General features: G+C 30.7%; 2 protein-coding genes and 2 non-coding genes across 6 annotated transcripts in view; 1 reads left to right on the top strand and 3 right to left on the bottom strand.

Annotated features, from left to right (window-relative positions):
- Positions 1 to 3,258, bottom strand: LOC138945029 (tRNA N(3)-cytidine methyltransferase METTL6). Of its 2 annotated transcripts, XM_070316193.1 has the most exons (11): positions 3,189 to 3,258; positions 2,671 to 3,079; positions 2,438 to 2,583; positions 2,195 to 2,338; positions 1,897 to 2,071; positions 1,426 to 1,628; positions 1,147 to 1,212; positions 902 to 938; positions 627 to 698; positions 360 to 427; positions 1 to 172 (listed from the first exon to the last, which is right to left on the bottom strand). In XM_070316193.1, the coding sequence occupies exons 2-5, from the start codon at positions 3,046 to 3,048 to the stop codon at positions 1,915 to 1,917; spliced, it is 825 nt and encodes a 274-aa protein (XP_070172294.1). In that variant the 5' UTR covers positions 3,049 to 3,079; positions 3,189 to 3,258; the 3' UTR covers positions 1 to 172; positions 360 to 427; positions 627 to 698; positions 902 to 938; positions 1,147 to 1,212; positions 1,426 to 1,628; positions 1,897 to 1,914. The 2 variants fall into 2 exon arrangements, with proteins under 2 accessions (XP_070172294.1, XP_070172295.1); XM_070316194.1 differs by lacking the exon at positions 1,426 to 1,628.
- LOC138932122 (small nucleolar RNA snR60/Z15/Z230/Z193/J17) lies at positions 1,011 to 1,103 on the bottom strand. Its single transcript, XR_011446744.1, has one exon. It is a non-coding gene; the product is annotated as a small nucleolar RNA snR60/Z15/Z230/Z193/J17 (small nucleolar RNA).
- Positions 1,285 to 1,375, bottom strand: LOC138932123 (small nucleolar RNA snR60/Z15/Z230/Z193/J17). The gene has a single exon (XR_011446745.1). It is a non-coding gene; the product is annotated as a small nucleolar RNA snR60/Z15/Z230/Z193/J17 (small nucleolar RNA).
- Positions 3,259 to 7,758: 4,500 nt separating the features above from the next.
- LOC138931845 (D-beta-hydroxybutyrate dehydrogenase, mitochondrial) overlaps positions 7,759 to 15,212 on the top strand; it is a 28,245-nt gene continuing 20,791 nt past the window's right edge. For both annotated transcript variants that reach the window (XM_070293024.1, XM_070293022.1), the window contains exon 1: positions 7,759 to 8,018. The gene's annotated coding sequence lies outside the window, so the exon portion shown is untranslated. The remainder of the gene's footprint in view (positions 8,019 to 15,212) is intronic.

Below are 15,212 nucleotides of genomic sequence, written 5' to 3' on the forward strand. Positions count from 1 at the left end.
TCAATGTAAATTATTTATTCAACTAGCATTGCATAAAATTGATTTTCTTGTGGCCTTGTAGCTTCCGCTCGTTCTCTCTTTACCCTTCGCGTGTCCTCAATCGTCCCATCTAATATTTCTATGCGACATTTGCACTTAATAATAGAAACGAGAAAAACTCGAAATATCATATCTGCCAACAATACAGTAATTTACGATTTATAATGCTATGAAATCGGTAAATATAATAAATTGATAACGGGTTAAATATCAGATAGAACTAAGAAGAATCAGGGAGTTCATACGAAAGATGGTGATAATTCATCATTAAGTATTTTTGCATAAATGATGTGCAATAATAACATTGACATTAAACTTACCATGTATAATGTATGTATAGATGATGTATAAATAATTTCTATATTTATTTTTAAATTCCAATATGAACCTACCAACAATAAAAAAAGTTATAGTCTATATTGTTATATGTTCTGTAAAAATATATTTATAATAAAATTATGTGTCAGATAGAGCTAATATAATAATCACGATTCATGCGAAAGATGGTTAAATCATCATGAAATACGTTTACATATGTAATAAAATAAAAAATGTTGATTTTTTTTCACAAACTTTTTTAAACTCACCATATCATTTTAGTTATATGAATATTGTGCTGTTTATGGAATCTACACACACATACGCAATCACAGTTCTTCCTATAATATATATATAATAATATAGATTTTTTGTGATCATTTAATTATTTTAAGCATTTATATTAATCGCTATTTCTTCTTCAGTGGTAGTGACGAATTATGTAATTATATCATGATTTTTCAATTGTTGATTATGCATCATTAAAAAATATTAAATTTAAAAATATAATAAATATATTATCTAAAACATTCTATAAACTTACAATATTTGATATGGCTTCAATTTGCTGTTTTAAATATCTAGAAAATAAAATAATATTGTTTTTAAATTATTTAGAAGACCAATAAATTCAAAATATAATATATGTATATGAAAAATATCAGTTAGGGACGAAAGACTATAATATTAAGTTGTCGTCAGAGTTGTATCAGTTGAACTATGCTAGTCATCATTACGTATCATATAAAATGTGTTAATACATATAGTAATAAAAATTCAAATATATACCTTTACATTAGATGTCGTAAATTTACAGTTTTTAACATGACTTTAACTTGATGTTTTCAAATGTCCCTAAAACATAAAACAATATTGCCTTTAAATTATTTGAAGCGTTGATAGATCCAAAATATAATATATGCATTTTAGAAATGTCAGTTAGGGACGAAAGACTATAATATTATGTTGTCGTCAGAGTTCTATCAGTTGAACTATGCTAGTCATCATTGTATATCAAATAAAATAAATTAATATATAAAGTAATTAAAAATTTTCACAAATACATACTTTACATTAGATGTTGACTCTGTTATATCAACTTTCTTTTGTAACTCATAGTTCACATTTGTTTAGCAATTCAAATTTTTTGTCAAATAATATAAAAAATTTAATAGTATTTTTATAAAAGCCATGTAAGCTTTCAATTATCTTCATTTCAACAATCTTATACAACTTGCCATAAATATATTGTTTCTGAATTACTGTATTATCTGCAAAAAAAATTAAAAAATTAATATAAATTTGAATAAAAAATTATATATAATAGAACTCTACTAATAGACAAATCAGTACTGCAGGAATGTCGATCATTAAATCAGATAAATCATTAATCATCATTTAAGTATCAATAACAAGTATAATAAATATATTATTAATAGTTTAAAATATACAATAAAATTTTTTTTACATTTCAAAATGTAATCATTGACAAATTTATTTAGCTAAAGCTACTAAAATTGTTAATCAAGATAGACTTACCATTACATCCTTATATATTCAAGATTTTTTTAATTTTGCCTGCACAAAAATTCTCGGAACATCAATGTTTTCCTTTAAATTCATTGTACGTCTCTGTACATAACTACAACTCAATGTTTGAAAACCAGCAGATACAAATAAATTTGCTACTTGTTCTACAGAGAAATAATAACTCCTGAAATCCAGAACATATTGTCATTAATATGTATTAATTTGACAAAATAGAAATCTATATATTATATATAGTAAAATAACATCTTAAAAATTTCATTTTTTTTTACGATACAAAAGATTCTACCTGGTTCCATCTTGCCGCATATAAAGATTCTCACTGATCTTATGTCCAGGTTTAAAACGTAACTGTGCCATATCGTATAATCCGTAATCTCGGAAAAGTAATATTCCTCCAATATCAAGAGCATTGTATATATTTTGAGCAACTCTAATAAATGTAAAAGAATGCAAGCAATTAATACAATTGTATGTTTAACAATATTAGATCCTTACAATAATTTTATTATTAATGCATTTTTTATCGTACTTGTGAAATTTATCAGGATGAATAGCTGATAATACAAAGATGAGAGTTGTAACATCAACTGGACAATCAATTTCAGAAAAACAATTCTCTAATGTAATATCTGTTTGAAAAGCTTTCATTGTAGTTGGATCAAACAATGTGTGACTCTATAATGGAACAAATATTAGCACACACATACTAATTTAATGCAATAATATTCCCGCTAATTTCCAACAATGACCTCTTCAATATACCTTAAATAATTCGATTGCTCTTGTGGATAAATCGCAAGCGAATATTCTCCGAAACTTCAATCTATCTTCTAACAACGGATAAACAAAATTCCCGACACCGCATCCCACTTCGAGGAGGACATTTTGATTCTCTTTGCTACCCAAATCCAGCAACTCATCAAATTCTCGCGTGGTCCAATGTCTATCTTTGAAAAATCTAGTATCGTTACGCTTGTAAAATAAATCCCAATGCTTCTTTGCATCTTTTTCGAGTTGATCTGCACGAAATTCGGACACCAAACGGGAATCTTGCGCTTTCATCCTATCGATTTCTTCCGAAGTAAGACGCTTGACCACGTGCTCCAACTTCGATGTACCATTTTCAATTGATTCGTTCATTTTTTTTTCCGAATATATACTGCCAAAGCAACTAATTAAAACAATCAAAAAAGAATTTATCGCGGTGCTCACAAATATATTCATGATTTTATGAAAATTCTTCGAGATACTCCGTTTGGTAAAAAGAGAAAGATACTTACTTGTCGGGAACCAATTCATGCTCTCTCGTTGAGATCCCCACAGGAAATGAATGAGACCTACGCTGCCCGCTACGCATGCACGAAGCACGGGATGAGCTTGCATACAACGCCGCGTACGATATTGCTACGAAACATTAAAATGTGACACGTGGCTTAATACACGTGACTAAAACGTGACACGTGACTTACTACGCGCGAAATTTAAAGAAACAGAATATTCTCAGAAGAGAGCATGATTTGAAGAAAAAAGCATTTTAATGACATATAAACAGCACTTTCTCAATTTTTCTCGAAATTTGAATACTTGTAATATTAAGTGAATTATCAATCCGTGTAATAAATAAAAAATTTATGTAAAAATTTGTCATTTTCTCTTAGAATTTCTAGATAATATCATAAATATACCTTCTTCGTATAATATTTATTTTTTGAAAATTTTATTATAATTTTTTTTTTATGCAGAATAATAAAAATAATGATTTATAAAAGAATACATGGTTTTATTTGAAAAAAAGAAGTTGTCTATCTGTCTTCTGAAAAATTTGGTAGCGATCTTATTTATTATTTAAAAGAACATCAACATAAATATAAAATTGAAAACATGGCAGAAAACATGTTACTTTGCAATTCTTAATCATTTTCGAGAAAACTATTAAGCTAATTTGTAATATTTTATGGATATTATATATTTGTTTAACATGATCGTCTATTTTACTTTAAAATTAAAATGCAAGAAAATTTATAATAATATATAATTAAATTATATTTAAATAAAACTGTGTTGTAATATATGTAGAATCTTCTATATATCATAAATATATTATTAATGCAAATCTCTTTTAATAGTGGTTTAAGAAGATTAATACGATTAAATTGATTTAATTAAATTCCTTCACGTATTACTTATCCCAAAATTAATTAAGTTTCTCTTTATAGTTTTCGTATATCGATATTCCGCATGCAAACACGTTTGTTCGATTAATATGCAGAACCTGTAGGGGACAAATATTTTATGTCACTGTATAGCATTAACAGACAATAGTGTACTATTAAAGGAGGGTAGACGTGACCAAAATTCAGTTAACAAGATTGCACATTCTCATTGTTGTGAAACGAAAACAAAACAGTTTTAATAAGTATTATATGTATATATTGTTATGGATATTGATGCAAAATCTCTGCACAAGTGCGGAGATATAAATCATATCTCGCTCTATCTCTCATCTTTATTTTATCATCACACATGTTTCATATATATATTATTCAGTACATTTTATGATTCATGATGAATCCATAATCTGTAAACTGAGCATGGTTGAAAAAAAATGAATCGATCGAATAGTATATGTAGGTCATTGCAGACCACAATTTTGTCGAGAGCTTCGCTCTCGGGAGGTAACAGCCATAGATTACCTGAACGGAATGAGAAACACGTTTCGCAATTCACAGTCATTAATGCCTCGTAGAATAACGTCATTTTGCAGTTTTCAACGCGACCATCCTTCATAACCGCTTTATAACCGCATTTGCTCTGAATATAAAGAAATGTTGCAATTAAAATCGCGCTTCCATACACTAAATAGTGACGTAATGTAATTAGATCAAGTTGACTATATGATTTATCTTATTGTTAATGTACTGAATAAGAAATTTTCTCGTAGGTTTACTCACCATCGTTTTGATTTTCAACTCTTTTATATCAAGATTATCTTTAATGCGTATGTTTCTCTCTTTATTGCGTATATTAATTATATTATTTTAAAATATGATAAATTAATAACTTAGAGAGAGTTTTTTAAATACAATCGATTAAAAGTTGTACAAACGATTAAATGAGATATTAATTAAAATTTTATAGCAATCAAATTTTTACATGGTTATATCTAATCAAAGTTTGTATAATATTGTTTTATTATGTTTAAAGTCGAAATAAAAATATTAAAAAGTATAATATAAAGAAGATGTTGTTTTAATATTGATATTATATATCCATAAATGATTAGCAATATCGGTAATTTTTGTATAAAATGTGTGATGTGCGAGAGATCAAATTACATGAATAATTTGTATTTAGAAGCCGCCGAGCCAGCAATTCCGTAATCGGAATTGCGATGTATTCGCTAACACAAATGATTTTATTTTGATGTTATTACTCGAAAATTTATCTCTCTAATTAGTGGATCGTCATATAGCTAGGCGCGCCTCTTGCATCGGATTTCATCCGGAATACTGCGAACGGTTTATGATTATGCACAGTAGCGCGGTGTACATAATCGTAAAAACAATCCTCATTCCGGGGAGAGCTCTCACGAGAGTGATCAAGAGATTATGCGAATTTCTCTTGCCACTGATACCCATTATTACTTTTTAACAGCGATTTATGCAGTTTCAAATCTCACTAATATCTCCATTAACAACTGATGTAAATCCTTTTTGGAACTTTTTTCACGGGAATAATTACAAAAATTAGCCATGGCGGATTGTTATCCGCGAAAACGTTCAGTTACCTTTACGTATATATCCAACAGCTGTGATGAAAGAATCTCCTTCACGGGGAATGAAAGAAGTATGTTTGTATAAGCCAACGACAAAATATGATTAATCAGGCAGTCTTTAATGATGTAGAAATTGTTTAATCCATTGGTATTCTATAATTTAAAATATTAATATTATATTATCTGTGCTTTTCTACAAAAAAACTATGTGTAGAATTACATAAATATATATATGCAATATATCTATATATTCGCGAATTACGCGTATTATGTCATAGATTGCACGTCAACATACTTAATGACTATACTTATTCTTTACGAGAAAAATCTCTGCAATTGTTTATGGAGCAATTGCGTGGATGCTTCCCACGATTTATGAAACTAGTTTACACAGTCTACGAAATGATAATTATTTCTCATAATCAGACACGCTATAGATAGATTACGTCGTATGTTGTATTGTTATTTTATGGTGACAAAGATTGTATCTCTGACGTAATCAATTTTGTCAGTTTATAAATGTCGATCGATATAAATAATTTGCAAAGATTCTTTGCATTTATAAATATAACTTGTTTTTTTTTTTTTTTTTTTTTTAATGTGATACATACATATTTCAACTATTTGCAAATTTTATATAAAGTCGAAAATATTGCGTATATTATATCGTAGTTAAAAAACGTAGCATTAAAAATATAATCAATTCTTATCAATATAGGCACAAATATTGTTCCTTCCATATCGTTTATGATTAGTTGTGAAAAGTTCACATTCATAAATATATAATATTAAATCCAAATTTCATGACATACATTGCGACATAGAGAGAAAAAGAGAAAGAACAAAAGCAAGATCGAATAGAAAGTTAAAATTTACTAATTATTAATATTAGCAGTTAATATTAATAATTATTAATACATATGTATACCTATACACTGATCTAAATGCAATGTTAATATATCTGTTGAGCAAGTAATATGTGACGGATATAAATTCTTTCACCGTTATACTGTCCAAATACGTAAATAATAAGTAGTACATTATGATTAACGATCAACAGACTCGTCTAAAAATATGCCGTATCGAAGAGAATACCACATGTATGACTTCACTCTTTCAAGCACTACCGCTTACTTTACATAACTTCCCAATGCGTAGTTAGAAAATTACGAATGCCAATTGGACTATTTTGTTATTTTGTGTGTATCGCATATCTTTAATATTTATTAAGTAATATTTACATAAAATATAGGATAAGTATTTTTCCCTTCTATGTATATAATTAATTCACATTTATTAAAAAGTTTTTCTCTACATAATAACATCTTCCTGCTTAATAGTTTGACAAAATTAAATAAAAACAATAAAGTTTATATAAAATTAAATCGTGTTTTTAATTTCAAATTTAATAAATATCAAATTTCTTATCTATGATTAATCTGAAATTATTGATTAATCCTTATTTCGTTTTTATTAACGGTGTATATTTCTCGATCTAAACAATATTTTCAAATAATAACGTACCATTTCATTGATTTGTTTAAAGAAGGAGAGAGAAAAAGAGAGAGAGAAAGAATAAAATATTTTTGAATAAAATTAAAATAAATATTAACTATTATTTTTTAATTAAGTTACATAAATTGATAAAAGAGGGGACAGAAATAAGCTCTATAGAGGTATATATATATATATATATATATATATATATATATATATATATTTACATAATTATTTGATTGTTAAATTTCAAGATATAATTAAAAATAAAAAAAATATCATTAGGTAACCCACATTTCTGTGAGTTTGATCAGAACTAATAACTAAGGATAAAATTATACAAATTTTAAAACTTCTATTACTTTTTATGGATTTTTTTAAACAGGCTGCGCGTTCTAAGAAATCCTACGTAATGATCGTCCAATTTCGAATATTATCTGTTTCTCTCTGGCAATCGATGCATCTCAATTATTACGATGCGATGCATGTGAGAGGCGCGCACGTGACCGTAGGTGCGGCGGCAGGAGGTACGAGAAGATGCCTCCTTCGTCGTGCCTTTTCCATTCCGTCGAGGTAGGCACGGCCCGAGAGTATCGCGTATACCGTTCCTTCTCGTGAGCATTCCAAGCGGGAATTCTCGAAAGCCAGTCGTGTTGTAGAAACCGCGGCGCGGCTTGCCCGCTCGCCGGTACTTTCGACTGGTCGTAAAGTCGACGTTTCATAGTCGACGCGCCGCTTTCAATAATACGGAATTTCGCCCCAAAAGCGGATGCGACCGTCGTCGCCGAGGTATTGGTGACCCATCCGGAAACCCCAACGGACCATCCATAAAATTCTGGTGAGTTATGCGTACAATTCTACCTATCCGTCTACCTGCGAAATCGACTTCGTCACTTCTGCCAGGCATCCATCCTTAACGTTGAATAGAACCGTTCGGCCGTTCAATATTTCAACCGTCGGTTGAAATATTCGAGACATTGGTATTTTAACCAAAATTTATGGTTCAAACTTGTTCTTTGTATTGTGTGTTTAATATAAACGTTATGTTGCGTTATTGAAAATACATATTGATAAATATGTTGATCAAATTATATTGAAAGCGTTCGTGTTTACGTGATGCTCATAGCTACGCGTTCAACATGCTCGTGAAAAGATATGCATTTATTGATTCTATCTATAATTTCATATGCATATCCTAATGCCTATATGTGTACTTCACTTATTCAAATTTTTTTTTTTCTGTTAGATAACGCGCGTAAAATTGTAAATTGAATTTTGTAGCAATTTTTATCGCGATTTATAGATTTTTTGAAACAAGCTTAATATGGTATATTATTACTCGTCTTATTATTTGATGAATCTTAATAAACTATGCGTTAATATTCTTTTGTTACAATATCATAGATAGACATCAATAATATTCCTCTCTAACATAATTTTAAAACATATCAATAATATTACTGACATGATCTAATATTTTATACGTTATATCATTATATTGTAATATTGTTTTTCCATCGACTTAATAATAAGAATGTTAGTAAATTTCTAAAAGCAATGTATTTATTATTTTAATGCATTTAAATTATATTTAAACTTTATTCGTGCTAAGTTTGAAATCTAAATAATTTGTTTGGATATGCCAAAAGATAAAATAGCTATTAAATGAATTACGAATATTCTAATTTTATCGCTTATATACGAATTATGTAGAAAGATTTTTCTTCTGTTGATACAATATTTCAAAAATAATTTAGATGATTGACATATCCAGAAAAAATAGTATTAAAATTCAATCAAAAATGGAGATTTATTTTAGCCGAAGTTTATTTTAGAATTATCACGCTGATCGTTATGTCATTCATAATTTATCTTCCAAATTGATTTTTAACAGTTCTGAAATCGACGGTACTGCTTTGTCTCACTACATTGAGAAATCTCTATTGTTAGATATAGTACTTATTGTTAAGCATTTAAATAAGTTTCGATAATTATTTAGAAGAAATTAAAATCCCGCCAAATATAGGAGTTTGCTTTAAAGTTTGTCTTAAGATCATCGGGTTAATCGACATCCGTCATTTGGGGTTTATCTTCGAAATTGATTCTGGATAGTCTCGAGTTTGACGAAACTTTATCTCACTACATTCAGAAACCCATCGTTGAATATACAGTATCGTTTGCGAAATGTATCTTACACGGTTTCCGAGAACCAAGGAAACTCACGAACATAATGTCAGAGCTGCATGCATTTGCACGAATGATTCCTTTGTCTCGATTCTTCGACCAGGGCGAGGCCTCGTCGTTTCCGCTTAGGAGCCTTCGATTATCGCTACTAGCGGACCGTGTCATCGCGAACGAGACCGTTTCCGGGATCTCCGATCGATTATCCGTGTCGTGAACAATGCGTCTGCGTCATGTCATTCGTAGGAATGTAAGGTCGGCCGATGCGGAGAGAAAACGTGGCTTATCGCTAGATATCATGAATTCAAAAATCGACCAGGGTTGCGATCTTTTTTTTCTGCGAACGCATTGACTCGCTCCGTGCTCTAGTTAATCGGTGATTTAATTTTCACGTTGCAATTACGAGTTTTATCATAGTTGCAATTAAACTGCTCTCCCTGATCATCTTCACTGTTTACGAACATGCGACGCGCTGTCATCATCGTCGTCCTTGTTGACGTCTTCATTGTTGTTACTGACGGTCTATAGTTTCTCTCGAACGACAAGCAACGAAAATGATGATGGCCAATAACAATGAGTTTCTAAATCTATGATGAGAGATCGTTTTTCTGTTTGCCGCGAGAAATCGTGAAAGTGAGTGACGATACTTATAGATGCTCGATGCATAAATCAAAGACTTTCCAAGAATGCTTTTCATTATCTCAATTCACCATTAAAACAATTAGATAATATTTTTAGGGAAATCTTACGTTCGATAAAAATGTATTGTACATTGCATGTAAATAAAGGATGTATTGATTGCTAAGTGTATATTTATCTGTCACTTTACATTTAAAATATTCGTTCAAAATCAAATAATGTGAGCTTACAAAAATGAAGAAAATTATTTCTCCTGGACTGATGATTTTAATTAAACAAGCTAACAATATGATTCTTATGACACTTTGTATCATTTTTAGGACAAAATTTTTTTTTTACCAAAGATTACGACAAGAAATGATACGTAAGTGAAAAGCAGCGTGTTTTAATTTTTTTTTTTCTTCAGATGCCACTTTCGCTACGCCCTAATTACGGCGACGCGATGTGGGCAGTTTTATATTTGCTACAGATGCTGCGCGTCGATGCATGGATATCACGATTATGCGCGATTAACTCGCGCATTTATCTAATAGTGAAAAAAAGGAATAAAATTGTAAGTGAAACGTTGATGTTGATATAAAGCTTCACTTTGCACGGAAATTATCGGAGTGAAATTGATAGTTGCCTTACAACAAACTTCGAAATCAGGTCGACAGAAATAATTGCCAGTGTCAAACAAATTTCGTCGGTAAAGCAATGTAACTTAAGAAAATTGGCTATTAGAGGGAACGCACTTAGTTCTCTTGAACCATAAATTAACCACAGTGGTATTGTGATTTCAATTAAATGATTTATTACACCACATTAGTCTGCATAAGGTTCTACATTCAGCATCATTTCCGTAATTGAATCTTTACGCCAGGAAAACTAATTCCGAAGGTACAACGTCGCGTTTCATTCAAATTTTCACCGACGACATCGCTTTTTATTCAAATTTTCACTGAGAAGCGTTCTCACAAAGAGAAGAAGGAAAAAATATCAAAGAGATTCAATTCAAAATTTCTTGTTTCTTCACAAAGAATAGTATTTCAACTTCATCCATCTTAAATTATTATAAAGAGATTTGATTCAAAAAATTTGTTTCTTTCTTCACAAAAAAATTTCATCAGCTTTATCCATTCCAAACAAATATAGTTTTTAACGATCCGATTTAGTTTCGTCTAACTCGAAGGGTCCTTGTTAGATGATCCATAAGTTTCTTAGTGTATTTACATCCGGATGGATGTACTCTCTCATCGACATTCGCGAAAATAAGTATCCGAAATATTGAGTCCGGTAATATCGATGACTGTTTACAATGATGAAGCGAGTCTCGTAAGCATTTTGCATTCCTGGACGAGCATAACGTTCTCAGCCTTTCAGTTCACGGCAGGAAAAGTGCTTAGCTTAAACTTTCTAAGCGTTTCACGTCGCGCCATATCGCGCTTCATATTCGGCTCCGAGGTATACATACATACATACATACATACATACATACATACATACATACATACACACACACGCGCGCGCACAGAAAGAGAAAGAGAGAAAGAGTAAAGGAAAAGGGGGGCGGCAAAGGGGAAACTATGAAACCAGGTCTGTCATCGCGCAATGCCGATAAAACTGCTCGATGTTCATTTATACGATCGTAGCCGGTTGCTAACACATGTAATTAGAACACCATGCATGCTCGCAGAGTCCAGTTCTCTGCCCACTTGAATCGCTTAATTACTCCCGCAGAAATTTTTTTTTTCCAACTGACAGAAGCTGAAGTCGCTCGCACACAGTTTTTTCCCTTTCTATTTATTTAAGAACTTTTTGTATAATCTGAGTTATAGAAAAAACGTTATCCTCGAGATTTGATAAGCCATATTTTAATACAAACAATTAATTCTACAATTGAAAATTAAAATTAAAAAATGTTAGATCTTTAAATAAAATATTTCACACACACACACAAGAATTTATTACATACATATTATATTTTGACATATTGTATAAATAATCTGTTAGAAAATAATACAATATATATTGTATATGTAAATCATAATATAATGCTAGAATATTAAAACAGAATAATTAGCGACTCAGTATCGTTAATAATATTAATTCTCCTTACCTGGGATATCATTTACAAATCTTTCGGGAAAGTATAGGCCCCCCATTACACCATCATAATTGCGACGATCGGATATGTATATGTCAGTAACGGACTTCCATATTACATACTAGAGTGCTAGCATGCTATAATTTCTTAGAATGTACAGAATGAGATATACGAAATTGATGGTGGTATTATGCGAATTGCCATTTGTGGTACAGGAAGTCATGAATATGGTAGAATATAATATATGAATGCAGTAAAATACAATACTTTCACAAATAAATCGCTCAGGTAGTTTCACGTAGAGAATCTTTATACGTAATTACATTTCCGTATGTTATCCATTAACATTACTATAATTATAAACATTACTAATTACAAATATATTATAATGAATAGTACAATGATATCTCATTGCAAAAGATATTAGATCAGATTTTTTAATGAACGCATTAATTAATAAATATATCTTAGATAATAATTCGGATAATATTCACACTTTGCACTCCTTTTTCATATTTTATAAATTAAGAGAAAAAGAGAAGAAAAATTGCGTATGTGGTTACATGTGATATAATTGCACTGATTATATTACTTTGTGTTGTTCGACTTGTTTTTAATTGGCTGTAAACGCATAAGCCGTTCCTCTTTTGCTTGCAAAATCTTATAATTCTAATTCTGGGATCGCATTAGTAACGCATCAAACGCAATTGAAAAGTTTCGGTAAAATCGAGCATGCTGATGTTTTTCAAACACATTAACAGAATACATAACAGAATTAAAAACATATTCATTAATATATCCGTGAATATAATCGAATAAAAACAAATTTCTCAAGACAGTTGATACGCCATAATAAATTACTGTTCAAGAGTAGAGTTTAGAAAACAAATAATATCAAAATATATATATTATAAAAGCACACAAAAGTACTCTTGTCATCGACGAATTTATGAATTTATAGCGAAATTTAAATTGTACTTTTGCCAAGAATAATTTCGAGATAGATCGAAGATACTTTCGATGAATATCATTAAAATCGCAACTCGTTTTCTATCAGGAATATATAGGTGTAAGATGAACGTTGACGTTCCCAAATTGTCATGCAAATATTGAACGACGTCCAGCACTATTTACCTCTTACACACGGTAGGCCGCTCGCGGTCAACTGCAAGTACCGTTGTTTCGTGTTGTCCGGGAATTCTGATGTACACACGTAACCACGGATTACACGTTGTACGCCCGCGCATCCGTAAACAGAAGTCTCCTGTCGGAGTAGTAATTCTTACGATTATGAAGAAAGAAGGGGAGCGGTCAAGCGCCTGCAAAGCCGTTAACCTACGTCTTTGCCACGAAAAACCGTGTCAATATTCGCAAGTTGTCTTCCTGCATATTTTCATGAATATGAATCTCAGAAAGAAATTACAATGAAAATGATGAAAAATCTCTTTTCAATAATATACAGTTTATGTTTATAGTATTACGGTCAGTTGCTTATGACTCGTTCAATTTTAAACGTCTCGTGTCTCGTATGCTTGAGGTCAGCACACATTAACGGTATAGTTCAGTGATGTATTATGTGATGTACATATATGTTCTGTATTATGTAATAATAATAATAATAAAAATATGAAGATTCTTTATACATATATATGTATATGTTTAATTTATACAGAGAATTTCAAAATCATTGGATGATTTTTATATAAACCACAATATAAAGATATTTTTCTAAAATGTCAAAAACAATCGTTAATTTTCACCCTTTGTCATTTTTAATATATAACTTATAATATATATATATATATTTTTTAAATGTATAATATATATTTTTTTTTATATTGATTTATTTTTTAAACTGCTTTTCAACAGCAATTTATTATGGCGTACCAAGTGTGTTGAGAAATTTGTTTTACATCCACGGACATATTAATAAACATGTTTTAATTCTGTTGTACGTTTGAAAAACATTTTTATTATATATAAATTTTAGATTAAACTTTTTATAAATCAAGGTACCAAAATTTATTGAAAAATATGATTTTGACAATTACAATAGTTTCTCTTCTGAAACTTAATTCGTCAAATTTTCTCACATTTTATTTTATCTGAAAACTATATATATAGAAGGACTTTGAAATTTTTATTGAGAGAGAATCGAAAAATGGACCGCACAATGAAAAAAAACATTTAGTTATTTATTTCGTGGATGTGTATATTGCCGTCTTTCAAAATACAATTTTTAATCTAAACGTACACATAGAGTGCAAACATTCACGGGCTTAGCTGTGTTTGACGCGTTTTCCTGCCAGTACTTTTCCGCACGCGAAATCGAAGGGAAAAGCCCGTTAATTTCGTAGCAGGATGCACACGCCAGAGCGAGGATGATCATTTGGCATACATTAGTCACAGAGAGCACACGAAGATCTTCCTAAAATGCTTCGTTACCCTCGGCAAAATCGCGATATAATTTCTCTTCCCGCAAACCGATCGTGCAGAATACGCAGAAATGCATGGCCAGGCGAGTCGATGATTGACGATGCAATTGAGAGTAATTAGCTATCAAGTCGCGTTAATTACCAAACGATAATCACTGATGCAACAGTGCGGTATACTTATACGTAACATTGCTTTGATTTCCCGGTACGTGTTACGTACGCTAAGTAATGAATCTCTCGAGAGATATAAATACGGCCGAATAAAAGCATCAAAAGCAACGCTCTCAGTTTGAAAGACTAAATACAGATGCGCTTCATTATGTTATTTGATATTTTTTCAAGTCCTCTTCATACTAGCTACTTTCGCGAATTCGATAAATTTGTTTACTACGTGAGCGATTAAACGCTATATCTGAATAGATCTTTGTAATTTGCATTTGTTGTTTGTCCCCTCGAACCGATTTGAATTGATTTAGTTTCTTTCTCTCCGGGAGAGGAAATTGCGGAACGCTAAAGAGTCAAATAATTAATGAGCGTTAATTGCGTGCACAAACTACTCAGGGGCTCGCAAAGCGCTCGTGAGATACAAGCCTTAATTTGCATTGACAAAAACTATCTCGTCGCTTTGCACGCTACCAAACGATGCGTGAATATACACATTCGTTTGTGGATACAGGAAGAAAGTCAGCAA

The sequence above is a fragment of the Polyergus mexicanus genome, unplaced genomic scaffold (assembly GCF_030449975.1).
Source record: "Polyergus mexicanus isolate NDT 795.1 unplaced genomic scaffold, iyPolMexi1.0 SCAF_3, whole genome shotgun sequence".
NCBI lineage: Eukaryota > Metazoa > Arthropoda > Insecta > Hymenoptera > Formicidae > Polyergus > Polyergus mexicanus.

Excerpts from the sequence above, each read along its gene's own strand:
- LOC138945029 (XM_070316194.1), bottom strand. The coding sequence starts at position 3,048 with ATGAACGAATCAATTGAAAATGGTACATCGAAGTTGGAGCACGTGGTC. Across the intron at positions 2,584-2,670 it reads GAGCAATCGAATTATTTAAG|AGTCACACATTGTTTGATCC; the intron begins GTATATTGAAGA and ends GTTCCATTATAG. Across the intron at positions 2,072-2,194 it reads ATGCGGCAAGATGGAACCAG|GAGTTATTATTTCTCTGTAG; the intron begins GTAGAATCTTTT and ends TCTGGATTTCAG.